This window comes from Glycine max, chromosome 8 (genome assembly GCF_000004515.6).
Source record: "Glycine max cultivar Williams 82 chromosome 8, Glycine_max_v4.0, whole genome shotgun sequence".
Taxonomy (NCBI): domain Eukaryota; kingdom Viridiplantae; phylum Streptophyta; class Magnoliopsida; order Fabales; family Fabaceae; genus Glycine; species Glycine max.
This window is the reverse complement of record NC_038244.2, coordinates 18,114,015-18,135,487: the sequence shown is the minus strand read 5'-3', so window position 1 is coordinate 18,135,487 and position 21,473 is coordinate 18,114,015. Positions and strand designations below refer to the sequence as shown.

The window sequence follows — 21,473 nt, the reverse complement described above, 5'->3', positions numbered from 1 at the left end:
GAGAGTGAAATACTGTTTCATGCTAATGATCAAGGCGAGCAAGCTACATTTTCACTCGTCAATTCAATTCAAGGCGAGAGAGCCAACACCCTTTTGATGCCTTCACTTCTGCATGTTTCCCATATGAGCCTTCTAAGCGTTTATTTATATATTGTATTATCAATGTTTCTCTAAATTGATTGAAATTTCAATTAGATGCTTACTGGAAATTTTAATTTTCTTGCTATCATGAATGTTGTCTCGCCATTTGAGCTAAAATTTTATATACTTTACAATTGTTGATCACTTGTCAAAGAGATTCGATTCTTATCTGCGTAATAGAAGAGATGAGAGTGTGATTGAACTCGAACAGATTGCGTGAGCCAACTAAATTGCCAGCTCTTATGCTTATGTTGGTTCGTTCGACTACTGGCCTAGCTTTTTTTTTATATTATAGCAGCCAGGTTAGTTGACGATATATAATTATACATTCTTAACACGGGGATAAATTAAATCCAGAAAACCACAATCTCACACATTCACGTGTACAAAGGAAGAGTTTCTCTAATTCACTCACTCTATTGCACTCATTGTGATACAGGGAGGTGCCTTTTATAGGCATATTATAACAATAAATACAATAAACTTAGTGCCTAAGACTAGCTAATGACGGTGGCACTAGCTGCACTACAAAGTCTAAGCAAATGATTATGCCTCCATGCAAATTGCAACAGGTGGTGCAGTGATTTTTTTTAGCTGCAATCTTTGAATTCAAAGCTTCTAAACTCTTCTTAGGCGGTGATAATTGCTAGCTTGATTTAATTTTTTATTTAACCGACATATATGAAACAAAAACGATATGTTTACGAAAATAAATGAAAGGGAATCATTGGTGGAATAGTAAACTGAATTCAAGCAATCACCGCGATTCTTCACTTTCCACATCGAAAAAATCCGCATAAAAGAATTCATGCTAAATAGCAAAATGTATATGAAATATAAATGGCTAAAATACGCTATGTTTTCCTTAATTAGTTTGGGGAATCGAACCTTGCCAATGCTAGAAAATCAGTTTGATAGTATTTCTAAAGTGACAAGGAACAACTCTAACAATATCTTGTAATGTTACAATGTACATTTGAACCAAAATTTTTTTTTAAAATGAAATGATGTTAAAAGTAAAAGGAATCACGTAATGATTGCTTTATGTTTAAACCCTTTGGGATTTATTGAATAATATACATTACATTCGAATTCTAGAAGGATAGTTCGGCAATATGGAGCAGTAATAATATATACTAGTATATTGTAACCTGTAAGGCGTTAGCTTAATATGCATGGCTGGTTATCCACGCGATGCCTATTGTGTAGCACGAGACCTAGACCTCTTCAATCGCCTGAGTGGCTTCAAGAAGTAACGAGCCAATGGTGTTTTGGGAACTGGAATAAATTTTCCGACTATAGCAAGGGGCCAACTGTAAGATGGAAAAAGGAATAACAATGAGATATGATTTGTTGTTGCCAAAATGCAAAAGCTCAGGTATAAATATTAAGAGCAACTAGCACGCGGTAATTTTACACTGTGTTCAATTGTTCATACAAGGCAGCTAAAATATGTTTACAGTAAGAAGTCAATAATTATGGTAATGTTTTATGATGAAGGATATAGAAGTCTTGAACTCTGGATTATGACCAAGAGCGTGAATGCATGATTCATTGATTTTCCAAGAACTGCCATTTTCAAATGCTAATGCAGTTGAGTGAACTCACCTGACAAATCCAATACCAAGAGAAGCAAGCCATAGCTTCCAATCAAGCCTCACCGTTGAGGTGAACTTTCCAAGGAACTCGATGATGATTATCTAACAATTTGAAGTAGAGTGAGAAAGCAAGCAAATGTTAAGAAATACTAATACTAATAATAATAATAATAATTAAGCACACAATAAAACAGAGAATTCACCTGAAGTATAAAGGTCACTCCAACAATTCCCACGAAAAGTTTGTTCTTGGTCACTCCACGGAAAACATTCATTTCATCGGGTTTCCGAGCATTGAATTCATTGAATATCTGTAGTTTGAAACATTTAAAATCTTTTAATACTCCCTCCTTTCCTTTTTAATTGTCTGATATTGGAATAATTTTTGTTCCTATTTATTTGTCGTTTATAAAGTTTAAAATCATATTAATTACACTTTCATCAATTATATTCTTACTTGTTTTCGTCGTTTATAAAGTTTAAAATCATATTAATTACACTTTCATCAATTATATTCTTACTTGTTTTCTTATATTTAATTAATTTACACATATTTATTGTGAAATGAAGAGAGAAAGAGATAAAATAAAAAACTTCAAAAATATTTTTATTAAAATCAAGAAAAATTACTATATTTGTTTGTTTTTACAGAACAACCTTAAGATAAAAAGTAAGGGAGGTAGTAAGAATTTGATGATTAATAAATTAATAAATTCTTTCCATTACTATAGGGGAGTACTTTTGTAATTGCATTTCCCTCTCAAAATGCGAGGAAGGGAAAAGTGGATTTAAACGCATCAATCAACTGTTCCACGCATTCAATAATTGAACATGGCACTTGGTTTATGCAAACCAATGAAAGTTCAACACGTTTTTTTCCAAAATCATAGCCACCAAAGTCTAATGAACTTCTGTATTATTTAGTGTAATCATTATTCACATTGGAAATGCATTTAAAATCACAACAAAAATATATTAAAAACATTTTCTAATGAAAACCTTTTATTTTAGATTGATTAACCAGTGTTTTAAGAGTACTACTAGTTAGCAAGACCTAAACATTAATGCATTTAGACTAAAATATTCTTATTTAATATAAAAAATAAAAATGGTTTGTTGTTTGTTGAAATACTTTTTAAATAGATTGTAAGTGCATTATTTCTCATAAAATCTAGTTATTTTAACAAGGGTATGTGCGAAATTTTTTTAATGAGACTTAAAATATGTAAAACATCAATAATGTTATACCATAGTGATAGTACATCCTTCTTTTCACTTTATCTGTCATTTGAGATTATAACACATTATAAAAAAGAAAGTAATCTCCTTGATTTTACTAAAATTATTTGTAATCTTTTAGTATATGTCATTTTTCTCTTTGATTTTTATTTTCTCTCTTTTTTATAAGGATATAATTGAAATAATATTAACTATTACCATCTTGAAACTTTAAAATAACAAATAAAGACATTCTTTTTCTTTAAAGTGAAAAAAAAAACGGCATTCATCCCATAAAGGGGGTTTAATCCATCAACAATGGAAAAAATCCCAAGCAAAGGATAAATAAGAATATAAAAGGAAACCAAAGGTGAAAAAGTGGTTCCTCTGAACAAAGGACAGGCCAAATATCTCATATTTACATATTCAAAAAGCACTTACTTGGCACAGGACGAACGCGTTGAATATTAAAGTATTCTTCACTTGAAAGGCATCAGCTCTGGTATTTTGTTTTGGTAGAATACTTTCACCACAAAAGTTAAGGACGAGGAGAACTGCGATTTGATAGGCAGCCTACGATGACAAATAATACTCATTAGACAATAGGACCTAGAGAGCCTCGTATTCCTAATTGCATGATTATCTTAATAAGTGTCTACATAGAATAAACTAATTTAATTTACCTGTACGATCAAGTTTCTCCACATGATATTTGTTATAAGAGGTTCTCTGAAAGCCAAATATAAGATAATAGTTAAAGCGTGTATTTTAATTCAAAACCCAAATGAACCATCTAGAGCATGCAAGTGCCTCAAAACTTCTCCAATGCCACCAGTTTTACGGGATAGAATTATTTCCTCACCTTCCAATTCTGTTCAGCTAATCTATCCCATTCTTAAACTATTACTCCCTCCGTTTCAAAATACATGTCCATTTTTGAGAAATTGCGGTAACCAAGGACAGGCTAATTTGACACAAAAGTTCCTATTTTACCCTTGTCCTTTATTTTCTCCATTTTATATTTATTTATCCCACCTCATAATTACTCCCAATACCAAAATTAATTAAAGTTAATCAAATTACAATACCAATACATACTGGCAATACCAATACTACTAAATGGCATTATTTTTGCTTCGGTATTGAAAAGCTCAATTGGCATAGTTCGGTTATCAAAGTTTTTTAAAACTCAATTGAAAAAACTTCCCTCCATTATTAATTATTGTGGACAAAAAACTAGAATCCAATTAATTACAAGGGCAAAATAGTCAAAATGCATCCTTAAACTATCAAATGGACATGTATTTTGAAACAAAAAATTTCTCCAAAATGGACATGTATTTTGAAACGGAGGGAGTATTTTATTTTCCCATTGGATTTAACTCCTTTAAAGTGAAGGGAGTGCATTTTAAAAAATAAAGTGCAGTAAAAATTTTTGCTTGAATATTTAACAACTAAGACTGTAACAAACTTCAGAATTTGTTATATACGTATTTAGTTTAATTTATCACAATTCTCAGTCACAGATTTTCTAATCAATAGTTGTAAGTGCACTTTATCCTATAAGAGTGCACCTCCTCACTTTATCCTCTTTCATATATCCTTATGTTATGTCACATAGATTTTTCTGTACAACTTAAATTAAGTTGAAAATGAAAAATATCATCTTAAAATACAACAGTAGAAAGTGACATTCAAAACCAACACTATGTTATGCCTCTTTGGTTGAAATTATGCATGAGTCAAAAGACCTGTTCCGATTAACCGTGCCAGCATTAAGTGATAGACATATCACACAATTACTAAAATCAAGTGTACATGTTCATGTGCATTTATGTGCTAGATCAGTATAGTTTTAACTTTCAAGGATACTATAAATATTAAACTGCTAAGTGAGAAAGCCAATCAATCCAAACCTTCGGCCAACTGGTGATCTGTGCATTAGGCGGTCTGTTGGTGGTTCAGTAGCCAGTGCAAGCGCCCCAAGTGTATCCATGATAAGGTTAACCCACAAAAGCTGTACCCAAGAGCATGAACATGAAAAACCAAGATATACCTTTTTTCATTGATGATGATTTTAATCTGCCCTTGTACGTAATTATCAGTCAGTTTTTTATGAAAAACACTAAACCCATGGGAAAAATAGTTCACAAAGAACAATCTGATCAATAATCTAAACACAGTAAGATTTCTGGATGGTGAGTGTTGTTGAACTAAGCAAAAAAGACTGAGCAACTTCTAATGGTCATGGGTGGCAACCCATCCAAAACAATACCTTTGAAGCAAACTCAATCCGCCCAAGTAGTACAACTTACAAATATTACATTAATAAATTAAAGAAAAACAGGAAAGCTTGTTTACAATCAATAAGAAATATAAAAAGGGTTCACAATTTCATGGCCTAAAGATGTTTGTGGTGGTCCAAATCTAATAAGATTGCCTGTTTTTCACCCTCTTTCCGCTCTATTAGGTCTCATTAGAGTGTAAGGCGTGACTAAAAAATAGAGGAGGATATACGTACCTGCACTGCATTTAAAGGAACATCACCAGAAGTTATTGCTGCCACAACATTTATTACAAGAGCAGCAACATTAACTGTAAGCTGGAACTGGATAAATTTCTGAATATTTGCATATACAGAGCGGCCCCAGCGGACAACCTACACAAAGAATGAAATAGAAATCTTACACAAATTACAGGTTGAGCAATCCATAGGACACGTGTCTTGGTGAAATAAATCTCTCCTTAAGCCAAAACCCAATCATACCCACCACCCAATACACCTGACAAATTGGCTTGTTTCTCGGCCATGTCAAAGTCATAGCCAATTATTTTAAGCCGAAAGGGCCAAAAGGAGGTAAATGTTAAAAAAAAGCCTTAGCAAACAAAACAATGGAAAATGAAGTAATAACTTTTTACTAGGAGAAGATACAGGAAACGGAAGACAATATCATACCCAAGGCTGAGAATATATTAAATAGAACACCTACCTTTACTACTGATGCAAAGTTGTCGTCTAGGATTATAATATCTGAGCTTTCTTTTGCAACTTCAGTTCCGGAGATGCCCATAGAAAGACCAATATCTGCCTAAAATACAAAATAGTAAAGCACAAGATTAACTATAACAAGGATCTTTTTAGTAAACAGGAATTATTTTAATATTAGAGAATGGAGCATGACAACCAATCAGATGGAAGCGCAAGAGGCAGGAAAAAAAACTTTGACACCACCAATTACCCATGGCATCTCTATGTTAATTGCAACAATCTGTTGCTACAAATGCATATACTTTTAAGGGCCAAAAAAATAAAAGAAATGTATCCAACTTACTACTACTCGTGCTCGTGCGGAAGAAAAACACTTTGCTGAGAAATAAGGGCATTTTTTGGGTTTTAGAAAACATTTTATATTTACTTTCTTTTTCATATATAATTACCAAAGTGTCAACTTATTTTCACTTTGTTAAGTTGTTTATTTTGTTTTCAAATATTTGTAAGAAATTGTTTTCATCATTTTTATACAATTTTTTTAAAATAAAAAAGTGAAAATAAGGTAGCATTTTTGTAATCATTTATGAAATCAAGAATTGAAAACAGAAAACATTTTATTAAACCAAACAGCCCTTAATATGTCCTAAAAAGAAAAACAACACACAATGAGACTGGCTTTTTCTCCATTCTCTCTCCCCTCATTTCTTCCTCCCTCTCCATCTTTTCATATGGTAGTCAAACACATTAAGCTGGATAGTTTTTAGAATGTGATATTAAAGGCAACAGCTATTGGCATGATAATGATTATATAAAAGGGTTAGTTTACAGAAAGAATATCACAAATAACCACTTATTGCATTTGTATTCCAAAAGTTAGATCATTGGCAGGAATTATTGTTACATCCAGAATGTTGCCAGCATTAATGACATCAAACTCGACTTTCATATATGCAGGCTTTGGCATTCAACTTCAACTAGAACCATGTCTACATGAACACATTGGAACAACTTCATGTCTACCAGAACAATTTTAATGAGAAAAGTTTATTAAAGTCATTCGAATCAAATATGGGGAAGCTCCATGATATACTGTTCAAATGTGTTCGTAGTGAAATATATATGCTGTTCATTCTTAAGCAAAATTTCAGGAGATGAAAAGTTTTGTAGCTAACATATTTCTCAACAGTCAAAAGGATGCATTCAAAGAATGACAGACCTCATGTAGGGCAGGAGCATCATTGGTGCCATCTCCTGTGACCGCAACAACTTCCCCTCCTTTACGTAGAGCTTGCACAAGCAAAAGCTTGTCATTAGGAGAAGACCTCCCCATCACCTATATATATTATTCAAATTGTCATTATAAAATTATGTATCTAACTCGCATGTGATATGGCTAGAGTTATTAGCAATTTAGCATGAACAGCACTTCCTTGTATAAGATTAGGAATGGAGGAAAAAAAAATCCATTTATCAAATATTTACAGCTAATGCATATAACAAAAAAATCACAATTTCCACCAAAAAAAATGTGAATCCACCAAAAAAAAAAAGAAGAAATCGCAAAGAAAGAAACATACAGTTATTTTCTTGGCAATATCTTCTCTTTCCTTTTCAGATAGTTCACGGAATTTCTTTCCTTCAATTATATTCGGCTCAACAGCATCTTCAATTGAAGCCAGTATGCCACACTCCAAAGCTATTGCCTTTGCTGTTTGAAGGTTGTCTCCAGTAACCATGCGTACCTGTGATTTCATTACCATGGAATGCGTAATGTGTTGGGTTCCCATGTTACATTTTGTATGAACACTCATGCCATAGTAAAGCCAAAAAACACAATTAATATGAAACAAGACACGTAAACTATACCCATTAAACATACAACTCATATTACCTTAACACCAGCATCAGTGCATACTTTTACAGCATCTTTGACACCAGGGCGACAAGGATCCTGAAGATACAGATTAGTTTTAACTTAAATAAAGGAGAAAGGATTACAGGGTAATTTGAAAGGACAAGGACCAAGCAATCTCCATTAACTCAATTCCATATTCATCAATAAATAATAGGATTAAGGTTTAAGAATATTATTATGTATATACGAACCAGAATGCAAGACTTATTTGTACATAAAATGACAGTAATAAGACACACATCAAAATTTAAAACAATACACCAGGAGGAAATCTACCCTTGCAGTTTACCTTTATTCCAACAATAGCAAGCAAAACAAGCTCATATTCCGGTAAGGACCATTGGTCTAAATCCTGCTCACTAGATGGAACTTTGTCTAGTTCATAGGATCTGTATGCAATGGCTACACAACGCAAGCTGCGAGCAGCCATGTCATCAATAGCATCCTTGAAAAAAGCCTGCAAAAGAATTGAAAAATAAAATCAATTAATTAGGAAATTGCTGAAAAATTGTCAACTGCTCTCAGTTGTTATATTTTTGCAGGAACAATCAGATCCTATATTACCCGATCCATGATTGCTAAATTTTCCATCAGAGTAACTTCAAATGACACTAGAATTACATTGATAAGAAAAAAGACATTTGGTGGTAGCCTTGTTCCATGTATTTTTCCTTAATTTCTGATAGTTATAAACCAAAAGAAAAATAAAATAACATCTCCAATGTTCAATTAAATGAATTTCATTCCATCAGCAAACTCTCTAGGACTTGAAACTGCCATTCCTAACCTTCTTATCTTCTTCAATGGATTGCAATTGACCATCTGAATCAAGATATTGAGTACATGTTCCTAGAACTATCTCTGCGGCTCCCTTCCAATGTATATGTATTCCAGAATCCCCCTGAAAGGAAAATTGCATCAGTATATCTGATTAGCATAGAAAAGATAGAAAACTAATATAATGAATCAACATGCAACCCAAGCATGTCATACGATTCCATAACAGCATTCACTATTACAACTTAACAGTCTTAGTTCACAAGTGAAAGTTAAGAATTGAAACATGGATGAATATATGTCTCGTACTAGTTCACAGATTGCTCTAAATGAAAGGATGCATCAGTAAATATTTTTTATCAAATGATTACCAGCTTCAAAGCAACACCACCTCGCTTTTTCTCAGAATTGAAGGGGAAGACATGGAGAACTGTTGAATTTGATCTTATAACATCAAAATTCATACCCAACTGCCATATTGAAATGAGTTCAGCTTCAAAATCAACAGATTAATGGAGGGGGTGATCAGAAAAAAAAAATACAAGAAAAAAAAAATCAGCAAGAGTACCTTGACTGCCCATGAAAGAATAGCCTTCTCTGTAGGAGATCCGGATACCTCTGTTTCTCCACCATCCTACCAAATCAAATACAGAGACAAATTTAATCCTTGATAGATATTCAAATATTAATCCAAAATATTCTTAAAATCAAACGATGGTAGTGACAATTAATGAGGACAATAATAGGTTATTAAAGAATTTTCTATCAGCTTTAATGTTACTAACACACATCAAGACCAGCATAATCTCATAACAGTAAATAAAAAACCAATAAATTCAGTATGTTGTTTGCTGCCTATAGCTAATAATATCAAGTATTGACCTCTATGGAAGAGAGTAGCCACAAGCATACCAGCTAACTATAATTTAGTATCAGTTTTATCAGCATTAGGTATGCCAGAGGCAGAAAGATAAGTTGCAGAAACTGGACATATAATTTCAGGTTGCCACTGAACACTCATTTTCAACAGTTGTCTTTAAATCCCAATTCTAGGAATTGAAACGTAAATGTAAGGAATTTAATTTTCAGGAGTAGACATCTTGATTATGCTTATCAAATTGAACTCTCTTATAGAAACTATTTATTTGTCATCCAAGAAATGTTACAACCAAACACCAAATTGCCTACTGCTTGCACATTTTATTTATCAATTCTGTAGGCGTATTTTTCAAATGCAGTTGGCAGCAATTTTTTCTTTCTTTTTTTTGTTAATCCATCTATAATATTGTTTTCAATAATTCTAGGACTTCAGATTTACAAATATTGACTATAGTAAACTAAACTCAGAAAGAACCCCAACAAAAATCTTAATTATTCTGAATGCATACTGTCAAGAACCAACTTTCCAAAAGCTTAAGGAGTTAAGTAAAGCCTCATGAATGCTTTTATATCTCAAAAAATCCCCCTCACAAAAGAGCCCTTAGACTTGAAACATGGACAATGTATATATAACTACTCTACCTTGTACATATATCATAGCCATAGGTGAAGACTCAAAATTAGTCTATATATCTACCACACCCTGCCACAGTATCACCCAAAATCCCATTGGGCTTGAACCAAGGACAATTGGGCATGCACGAGCATGACCATTTTACATTATGTCGAAATTCAACTTAATTATGAAGAATGCGGAAGCAAGGATTGAATTCTTAACCACTTAGTTGTAGAAGCTATAATACTACATCATGCACTAACTTTCCTAACAGCTTAAGCTGCTAACTTGAGGTTCATGGGTGAATTTATATCTTTAACACAATACTGTATTTGTTTCAGATCTTCCAAAAGATAAATGAACATAACACATTTGACCTTTGTCAATACTTGTGAGCATATCAGTGCTGCATGCAGCTGTCTATTTGAAGAAACACAACAAACTGTTCCTCTCAAACAAAAACTCCAATCACAACCATGAAGAAATCCTTTAGTTAATTTAGCTCCAGATATCACAACATAAAAGGGAATCCTAGTTACAATTGTTAAAATTAAGTATAAAAGGCAAACCTTGGGTACAAAAACATTTCCGGTTGTATTCTGTGCAATGCCCTCATTTATCAGAGACAATGCTTTTGGATGCAACTTTGATGAGTCATCCGGTGGATTTACTTTTGTGCTCCCAACATATGCCTCAACTACAGTCATCTGTAATGCCATAAAATAAATTACCATCACATCTTAATAATCCAAAGGTTTTAAATTAAATAAAGAAAGAGCAAATGCCTTGGGGTTCAGAAGAATGGACTAATAGGTTTTAACAAATTGTAAAACTTATTAGATAGACTATGTCTATGACTATTACAAAAATATGGACACATACACAATGGGTCATATATCAGACAACTGATCTGTTTCGAGTTCCTTCTCTATATTTCACCTTATTATCCTTAACAAACAAGGCATCCTTCTCCAATCCATACAAAAGCCTTTTATTTGTGAACGGAAATGGAAATGAAACCACTTTGCTTCATCAACCAAAAAAAATCATGGGTATTTATCTTCATGAAGTTATACTGTTTAAAAGTCTGGAAATTACCAACATTTTTTTATCCAACAATAACATAGTGTTACATAAGCAAATTACGAAGGGTAATTTCCAATTTTTTGTGAAATATGAACCCAAAACCTCCTACACTAAGAGAAGGGGAATTGAATAACTTGATAACTCTGGAAGCTTTTATTCATTTGCATAAATGTAAATTGTAAACTAGCAGAAAGACAAGCCTTGTCGTGCCTGTTTGTCTGCATTTTTTATTTTTGGAATGTAAAATAAAATAGATGAGAGAGGAAGGAGGTTGAATAGAAATTGAGAAAATGTGGGGCTATAGTTGTAACAGTTAATTAAAGGGTAAAATAGGTAAAACAAATGTGTAGATAAAAAATGGGGTATTGCCTTTACTAGTGTTATAGATTATAAATTGTAGCCATAACTCCCTCTAGATTGTCCAAGCCTTAGATAATGAAACTCGCCTGATTTAAGGTCAATGTTCCTGTCTTATCACTGCAAATTGTTGTGGCAGAGCCCATAGTTTCACAGGCTGATAGCCGCCGTACCTGCAAATTCCTTGGCTGTTAGAAAGGATGCCTTAAAACTAAAAATAACAAAAAGATTGATGCATAAAATGATACTTACCAAGGCCTTGTCTGCCATCATTTTCCGCATTGAGTATGCCAAGCTATTGTGAAAGCAACAAGAGGAAAATTACACGGATTAGAAGCAAACAGTATCTGTGGCCTAGTTTTGGCTATATCTATGTTGCATAATGAAATAACCTAGCCACATGTACTTACGTTAAGGTAACAGCCAAAGGTAGACCTTCAGGCACTGCAACAACCACAATTGTGACCTGCATGGCACTATAGTTAAAAACTACTAAAAATAGAAAGAGAAAAAACAAATGAATAAAACAGTTCAAAACTTGCACTTACTGCAATGGTAAAAATTTTGATGACCCCATCTACTGCATTGCTAAGACTAGTCTTTCCGGCAACAAATTCAACATTTCCATCTAAATCTTTGGTATGGCCGGAAAAGTATCTACAATTTCAGAGTCAAAATAAAGAATTTCAAAATGGTACAAAACCTGTTCCATGAGTTGAGTTATAACATACAAAAGTGAAAAATAAAAAATAAAGAGAAATTGAAGATTACCTGCCCAAGAGGACAGCAAGCACTAAAACAGCTACACTAAGCCCAACTACACCAATAAAAGTTGCTACTCCATTCAAGCGTACCTATTAGATATCACCAAAAGTAATCACACTTTTAGCATCTTTGTTTTAATTAGGTACAGCTAAAGCAACAGCCTTTCTTTTTTGTTTTGGATGGAGCAGGGGGAACCTGTAATGGAGTCTCTTCTCCATTGTCCTCTGAGATACTAGCCATCAACAATCCCCATTCGGTATTTATACCAACACCAGTTACCTACAAATGACAGTCTAAAATGTGACTTTTGGTGGTGGCACTCTGTAAATTTGATTTATGTTCTTAAAGACCACTAAAAGCATAATCAAGATAGGAGTATTCTACACACTTTTGCATAGAGAAGAACACAATTAACGACAACGAACAACAGAATGATAACAAAAATAATTGTTGAAAGAATCAAATTCATAGCATTACAAAGACGCATGTAAGTTATTAGGAAAGTTCTAGTGAAAAACAGTTATAAATGCCTAATAACCAATCATGGATAGAAAGAGAGAGAGAAAATCAACATTGAAAAGTAAATGTTAGAAAATACAACACATGCAGATAAAAAAAGTACAACAAACTATTTTATTTTTTTCTTTATTTGAGAGTTATTTCACAAAAAATACATTTATACCATATAGCATTTTCATATTAACATCATATCATGTCATAACAGCATAAGAAGATATAATATCATGTCATACCAGCATAAGACCAACTCCATCTGCTACTTTGCAACCAGACATAAAAAATGGTGTTTTGTGATCCTTATGAACCTGCAGAACACTATTTTCTTAAAAGTCATAAGAATTAATAAGCAATAATTTGGTCAATAGAAAGTATATAAAACATACAATCTTGCTTTCACCAGTCATACTGGATTCATCAATTGCAAGTGAATGGCCCGTGATTAATACTCCATCAGCAGGAACCTAAGTATGCCCATAGAGTAATCGGTGAACAAAGAAAACTGCTCAATTTACAGACAAACTCAAAATGCCATACAAACTCACCTGATCTCCTATTTTAAGGGGTATAACATCACCAACAACAATATCAAATATTGAAATTTTAATTGTTCTCCCACCTCTAATAACCTGTAATGAGTTCAATAGTATTTAGTTTAGGTACCCAATGTGAAGTTCCAATAATATAATGTTACACACCTCCAATTGTATATTTTGTTTTTCTGCATTCAAATTCTGAAACTGCAGAGATTGCCGATAATCACTGACAGCTGGCAGACAAAAAGGAAAAGCAATTGCATAATGTCAGTCTTAAGAAATAAATCGATACAGCTTGTATTAGAGTGACTAATGCTTGTATTCCAAAAAGAACATAAATAGTCCAAGGCAAAATATAAGTTTGGCTACACTCCAAATCTCAACATGTCTCTCCTATAGACATGTGTAGATATTTTGATTGAAGTAAATCCATGGATTATTCATAAACAAAAAAACAAAAAAAAACTATATAATATATACAATACCTGTAACTACAATGACAAGAAGAACTGCAAAAGCAATGCTTCCCCCATCATACCATCCTTCAGCCAAACCCTATCAATTAGAAATAAATGAAAGGATAAACCTTTGAGAATGATAACTTTGTCAACTCAATACAAAATACCAAACAATTTATTCAACTGGCAAGAATAATCAGAAGATTCAGAACCAAGCACCATGTAGAAACAGGCATGTAAATAGAACAGAGGGGTTCCAAAATAAAATGCACAAAGTAAACTGCTAAAATTTAGTACTGTCTGAAAAAGCCAAAAGACATCATGGAGTGAATATTGACTGTAAATAGAATGTGATGAATTCGTTTTATTTGCCATGCTCAAGCATTGATAATATGAAATTAATGATGCAGACCAGCAATAATTCTGAAACATAATTTCCAGAACAAACTAGCATTACATTTTTAATTTATTTTATTTTTTGATTAAAACATCACATTTATGTTGTTACTGACTGGAGGAGCTGATATATCCAGCTTTTACATGACATCCGACAATAGTATATTGTGAAGAAAAAACTTTTTGATGCATTATATGAGCATGCATAATTCACGTATGTTCGTTTGTTACTGTTACTGCATCTCTCTGTTTTTTGCCCTGTATAACAATTCTCCATATGAAAGAAATTTGTTCAAACCAAATAAGACCTGGTAGGTTCATCTTAAAAATTTTAGCAATTATGAATGCTGATTGCACCTCTGTTTTTATTCCAAGTGCCAATGACACCGCAGCAGCTATTATCAGTATTATGAGAGTCAGATCTTGCCAAGCTTCCCATAAAAACCTCTGAAACAATCACAAATGACAATTAATTCATCAATTATAATTTTAGAAAAATATATATGTAGAATAAGTCATTAAGAATATACCCAGAAACTTCTTCCTTTTTTCCGAGGATATGTATTAGTTCCAAATGCATTTTTCCTTTTTAACAGATCAGCATCATCTCCACTAACACCTTTATCCGGATTAGATTTTATTAAATTTGATAAGCCTCTAATCTGAACAAGATATCACTAGATTGTATTAGCAAAGCAAATCACTTCAGCATTTCTATAAGCAACCAAACAACATGTTGTAGACTTGCCCCTCCATATTGTTGTAAAGCAGAAATATTCTGATCCTTAGCCATTGAAACAAGTTGTTCGAGCCCAATATCATAGTCACCGGCTGGAGTTGGGGGTGACGCTGCTGTACTTATCACTGGATTATTCAAAATATAAATTGAAAGACCATAATAAGTAACTCAAAATGCAGACTGTAATTCAAAAAGTAATAATCTTTGACCACAGGCAGTTTTGTGTATTTGGTATTATTACAGTAAACAAAAAAAAACAAAGCATGTACATTCCAAAAGCCGATTAGTTATTTGAAGGCTACAACCAAGATTCATGCTACAGTATGCAGATTGATTTATAAGTAACATAATGAAATCCAAGTAGGTAAAGAGACTGAAAAGCAATTCACATTGCAACAGCTCAACGGGAGATTATGACTTTCGCCAGTTAAAATTTTTAAATTGGAATCTGCCCAGGGTTATCAAAACATCAGACCATTTTAATGAAGGAACAGAAAACCAAATAATTTAATTATTTTCCTAACCACTATCAATAGTCTGCTACTAGCTCCTTTTGTGATACCTTACTTAAAACCGACAGCATCAATGCCAAACTGTTTCTTTTTTTCAGATTTTGTGCCAATAGTTGACCACTCCTGTTAATTTCTCTTAACATCTATATTTACACTACAAACTCACCATTGCCACAAATATGTGATTTGCTAATTATGTGTTAGAGTGGTAGTAGGATAATGCTTAATGATATTTCCTAAGCTCATGGTAAGCAAAGATGACAGTCGTCAGGAAAAGATAAGTGTACCTAGTTCACGTTCACCGGCCAATCTGAAAAGCAGTGCTGCCTAATAAAACAATAAATGGTAGATTAGGAAAGTAAAAGATAGTTAGAATCAATTAATCAGGGAACAAGTTTGTCATTCCGAAACATTACTCTTATGACTTGTGCATGGGCTCTAATCAAGTGTTTCTTTTGCTCTTTCTCTTCTTCCTTTCTCAAGTCCAAAGTATATCTAAAACGCCTGGACGCATTGAGCACGAGTGCTGCTTGCTGTACATGGGTGAAACTTCAGTTAGATGCCTTCCAAAAAGCAGACATACTTCTACACAAATGCACCTCGCCAAAATTACACTGAATTAAACCACAATCAAGAATCCAGATATATTAAAATAATGGTGAAACTAGCACCTATTAGTGGATTCTCCATAAGTACTGTTCGGTAACAAGAAATGCAAACTTTACGTTCATTTAAACAAGAGAAGAGTTTGTTGCTGTTCATAATCAGCTTAAAGAAGACATGAATCAGTAGTTTTGAATACGAATATCTGAGAACTAATCCCTTCAGCCCGCACCACAGAAGCATCTTAGAATTTTCATTCTTTCCATTTTTTAATAGGTCTGAGCTTCTATTTCTATGCCCGGTACAAGCATGCATTTGCAGGCTGTTAATAGTCACAACTCGCACATTCATTGGAATATTTTTGCTTATTTTAAATTTAAAACAAAACACGCATTGCAATAACGAGTTTGATTTGAGATGAGTCCCAACGAGTTTATATTTCCATTAGAAACCACGTTTAAGGCCAATCCACTAATTTTTCTTCAGCCACAAACGAAGGCGTCTCTACATTCCCAACAACCACCTGATAGTGATTTTTATTTTTAAATTAAAATTCCAATTACTTATAAACACTTAATAAATAAAATGAGAAATATTATGTTGACAAGGAATGCGCGCGATAGAAGTTGAACAATGTGGAAGCGCGGGATGCAGAATGGAATAGAGGTGAAAATGCATACATACAAATACAAATGCAATAGAGAGAAATTAGGATAGAATGATTACTCTCCAACGGCGAAGCGTGTCGTGCGATGCGTTCTTGGTTTGAGTAATGTCAAAAGGATCATCGGGATCAACGAGTTCTTCTTCGTCATCATCATGGTGGTTGTTGTCGGAGGAGGGAGGGTGGGCATTGTCGTCATCTTCGTTGGGGTGCCTGTTAATGTTAGCGATGTTAACCGTATGGTGGCCGTTCATGGTGATGGCGATGGTGATGGTGATGGTTGCCTTTGCCTCCCAACAACAACAGCGATTTCAAATGTTCACTGCGTGGGAAATGCAAATGGCTGCTGGGCCACACACATCCAATTCCAACCAATCTTAACAAAATAAAAATTAACTATTAATTAAAAACAATCATATATTCAGCAAAAAATAATAATTATAACTAATAACTAAATTATCAATCAATTGTGCTATTATTGTGTGGCGATGCCGAGACTAGCGCCTCGTTTCGTTAAGGTTTAGTGGCACACATTCTTTCATTTCCATTCTCACTTTGTTTCTCTTTTATTTTTTCTATATAAGAAAAAAGACCCGACAAGAGTTATTGGCTTATTGCTCAGCACGAACTAACTTCAACCATTACCATCGCCACATCTATATATTCTCTCTCTATTTTAAAATTAACATGTCATATGGTGGTATTAATTTAGTTATGCACTTATGCTGGTTTTTTGGTACACCACTCTTCCCCTATACGCGTATGCTTAAACTACTGTACAGCTATGTACCAAAAATAAAACTACTATATAAGTATTTAGTATTTTATGGTAATCAATCATTATATAGTTACTAAGATGCCATTTATATTTGCACACTACTATTTGGTAATTGGTAGGGCATACATACAAAGATAGAGAAAAAAAACAAAAAGAGATAAAGTTCAAAATTTGAATTAAGGAGGTAATCCAAAGAAATAAAATTTTGAAATTTTATTTTAAAAATGTTTTTTTATTCAAATAATAAAATAATTCATCATTATTCATAATTTTTCTTTGTATATATTTTTTTTCAATCTAAACATATCAATGATTTATGGGGCAAATTTACATGAATGGGTTAATTTTTTTTAAAAAAAATTACATTGATAGATTTTGAAAATATTATAGAGTATGGGTAAATCATGTTTTAATTTGTAGGAAGATGTTTCTATGTAGACAATTAAATATGTAAAATAGTATGTAACATTTTATTCTTTCCGTACTTAATTAGTTAATCTTTGGTGTTCAAGTTACATAAAATTCCACTCTTTTATCACTTTATTATTAACATATTATTTTCTTTAATATTATTTACTATAAAAACCCGTAAACAAATTAAAACACGACTTACTCATATCCTATGATATTTTCAAAATTTATCCATTTGTGTAAATTTTTCGATTTATGCTCTATTTGAATGAAAGGAGAAAAAATAAAGAAGAAAGAAAATAGAAATACTGATATCTTATTTAATTAAAAATAGAGGAAATAACTTTTAAAATAAAAAATTTAACTTTTTTCTTTTATTTTTACAATTCAATTTAAAAAAAATATTTCATGCGTTTCTTTCCTTTCAAATGAATTAAAAAAATCAAGAATATTTGTGCTTTCCTAAAAAAACGTTTACACTTGGTTTAAAGAAAATTTGTTTGACAATTTTTTTCTGATTAAATGTCATACTTTTTAATTATTCTTCTTATTTTTTATTCTTTAGTATTGACCAAAAGTAGAGATGAAAATGACACAAGACATTATAATAAGAACGAAACAAAATTGATATGAAAAATTAAAACCAAAACTCATACTAAAAAGTCTATCTCAAATGACTGAAAAAAGTATGTAAGAGTGTTTTAAATTATTATTACCATCTTCGATTCCAATGAATAATAAAAACAAAACAAAACTCATCCTCATAGAGGTCAAAGAAATCTGTAGGAAACTTGCTTGCCTTTTTTAAAAATATTTTATTATATATATTCTTAAATAAATTATATATTAAATTATTAATTATATTTTGATTCAATTAATGTATAACATAATAAACAATATGAATCACAAAAATAACATATTTAAGAGACTTGATCATGTTTTAGTCTCTAAAATTTGGGGTAGATTTAGTTTAGGTCCCCAAATTAAAAATACATATATTTTTGTCTCTCAAATTTTTAAAAAATACAATTTCAGCACCTATAATTTAGTTTTTAAAAACCAAAATTGGATTTGAAAAAATCATTATAGTCCCTCAAATTAAATGCCTCGGAACTAAAAATATATTTTCTTTAAAAATTAGGAACTAACATGATTATTATTAAATTTGAGAGAACAAAATTAAATTTATCTAAACTTTTAGAAAATAAAAACATAATTAAACATAGTTATGAACAAAATTTTTTTAATGAATTGTGTAGTTTTATATGATTTAAGTGTTGTAATTTAAATTATTTATTTATTATAATTAATTTATAAAATTCGACCTCAACTTCGATCAAAAGAAATTTTCTTTGCCAAAGTCGGGTTAAGGTCAAATAGATATGAACATGTTATAATTTAATTGTCATGTCTATCTCAGTGTGACATTTGATTTAGAAAATATATATATATTATAAACTCATCTCTAACTAAATTATTTTTCTTGGAATAAAAGTCTTATTAAACTTAAATAGGAATAAGACTATGGTTTAAGATTTTTGAAAATTTTATAAAATGTATTTGGTTATTATTAAAAAAACATCAGTAAGGGAAGTTTAAACTATCATTAAAAAATGTTTAAGGTCAATTATCATAAAAAAAAGGTGAAACTATGATTAACTATCATGTGAAATATTTTTTTTCCATCTTTAAAAGTAAGAATTAAAGTTTCATTCGTATTTATTTATATATTAAAATTAATTTCAATAAGGGAGTTTAGTACAAGAAAAAAAAATTATACCTGAAAATTATGATTTTTGATAATCACAATTTTTGGGAATGGTTAAAATTTGTTTTGCTGGTCACAAATGTCTATAATTTTCCATGTGCAATCAATATTTTTCATTTCCTTTTATGTATCAAATAACTGAAACTTTTATTTGTCACTTTACGAGGAATGTTGACATTCCTTATACCAAATGTCATTCAAGTTAAATATTATCAGAACCAATATTAATGTCAAGATTAATTTTATATAATTCAAGATGAAAACTTAGTCTAAAGCGTATGAATTTCTAAGTTACATTTATAAATATTTTGTATGATATAATATGATTTTATTCCTCCAAAAATAATTTTATTGCATTTTTTGTCCCTGAATTTTTCAAAATTCCCCTATTAAGTTATTTTATTTAACCCTGTTAATCTTTTTCCTGATAAATATAAGTTATCTCTACCTGTTGGAGACAATGTTACAGAGACTCAAACATTTACCGTCAATGTGTTAAAATGAAAACGTGATACCTGTCGTAGACAATGTTGCATAGACTCTAATTGCTCATTTCAATTTGGACCAAAGTTTATATCAAAATTTAATGGATCAAAACGTGATACCCAATTCCTTCATACTTTAAGTATATCAAAATGATAAGATGAAAGTGCAATACAAAAAGTATGAACGTGTGTCAAATAAACAAAGATAAAATGCAAGCGCAATAAAGAAAAATCAAGTATATATTTCAAAATAATTGAGTATCACGTTTTGATCCATTAAATTGAGAGTAACGTGTTAAAATAATTAATGAAATCTAGCTACGACCATTCTGAAAGGCTTATTATGAGGCGTTTTGCTTATCATAATTGTCACATTTCACGCAGATAATACATAAAAAAAATGAAAATTAAATATATTAATATTCAATAGAAATTAACCGATCGAAGTGTTAATTCTAACAGTTAATTACCTGACGAGGAAGAATGATGATGAATCTGGATAAGACGACGAGTTCATATACTTCTGGAATCGAGTTTCCACTTCCCGAATACATATATCAGAAAGAGACTTGTTTTGGAGTGGGAAATGGATGATTCTGCTATAAAGGAAAATGTGATGAACATCTGAAATGATGATTAATAACTTTTGAGGAATGGAAAAAAAATGTTTAGAAGATAGATAGAGTAAGAGAAAGAAGATGCACGTACGGTTGTGCATGAGCACTGATTTACAAATCGAGGAGCTGATTGGCACAAAGAGATTTGGATCCCATTACAGATATCACGCGCGCTCTCAGGTATTAATTAGCTAGCTGCAGCTTCGGTGTATTCGAAGAAAATGCAGGCAAGAAAGAGAGGAGGAATAGAAAAGATGACAAGATTGACTTGGGAGAAGCTAGGAAGTTTCGTGGAAACTTCCTTTGTGATGCTGGTACACTAACATGCACCAAACAAACTATATATTGTTATTTTGTGTAATTTTTGGCATTGCCATGCATGCAATACAATATCTTATTGGACATCACAAGTGTACTCTTTTTTCCACGTTAGTTAAGAGATCTCACAGTCACATGTACAGACTAACATTTAACACCGTCAGCCTCAGGTGTTAGTCCCTTTTTTTTTATTTTGATAGGAAAATAGCTAGCAGCCGGCTTCGAGGGGCCGGTACGAGAAAAGAGACGGGAAATGCAAGTATATTTTTTCATTGATCTAGAGCTTATTACATGGGTATATTTATACTATGATTCTCACTAACAGAAT

At 31.9% G+C, this 21,473-nt stretch overlaps 1 protein-coding gene across 2 annotated transcripts; it reads right to left on the bottom strand.

Annotated features, from left to right (window-relative positions):
- Window positions 1-414: 414 nt before the first annotated feature.
- LOC100777143 (calcium-transporting ATPase 9, plasma membrane-type) lies at window positions 415-21,080 on the bottom strand. 2 transcript variants are annotated; one of them, XM_006585600.4, is made up of 35 exons: window positions 20,919-21,080; window positions 20,681-20,806; window positions 16,831-17,144; window positions 15,918-16,034; window positions 15,789-15,828; window positions 14,999-15,114; window positions 14,781-14,912; window positions 14,608-14,697; window positions 13,882-13,951; window positions 13,559-13,629; window positions 13,406-13,489; window positions 13,247-13,324; window positions 13,097-13,168; window positions 12,540-12,623; window positions 12,351-12,433; window positions 12,128-12,236; window positions 11,990-12,045; window positions 11,832-11,874; window positions 11,669-11,752; window positions 10,706-10,843; window positions 9,210-9,275; window positions 9,013-9,111; window positions 8,652-8,765; window positions 8,154-8,321; window positions 7,841-7,900; window positions 7,527-7,691; window positions 7,166-7,282; window positions 5,948-6,046; window positions 5,479-5,616; window positions 4,874-4,974; window positions 3,641-3,686; window positions 3,399-3,530; window positions 1,943-2,050; window positions 1,750-1,841; window positions 415-1,454 (listed from the first exon to the last, which is right to left on the bottom strand). In XM_006585600.4, exons 3-35 carry the CDS (start codon window positions 17,020-17,022, stop codon window positions 1,340-1,342), a joined length of 3,279 nt encoding a protein of 1,092 aa, XP_006585663.1. In that variant the 5' UTR covers window positions 17,023-17,144; window positions 20,681-20,806; window positions 20,919-21,080; the 3' UTR covers window positions 415-1,339. The 2 variants fall into 2 exon arrangements, with proteins under 2 accessions (XP_006585663.1, XP_006585664.1); XM_006585601.4 differs by having other exon boundaries at window positions 20,681-20,834; window positions 20,919-21,069.
- Window positions 21,081-21,473: the final 393 nt, after the last annotated feature.

What these genes read in the sequence shown, in the direction of transcription:
- LOC100777143 (XM_006585600.4), bottom strand. Translation starts at nt 17,022, where the DNA reads ATGAACGGCCACCATACGGTTAACATCGCTAACATTAACAGGCACCCC. An exon ending in CTTTACAACAATATGGAGGG is followed by an intron (nt 14,913 to 14,998) that starts GCAAGTCTACAA and finishes TATCTTGTTCAG; the next exon opens with ATTAGAGGCTTATCAAATTT. An exon ending in ATGGAGTTGGTCTTATGCTG is followed by an intron (nt 12,624 to 13,096) that starts GTATGACATGAT and finishes TGTCATTTGTAG; the next exon opens with GTAACTGGTGTTGGTATAAA.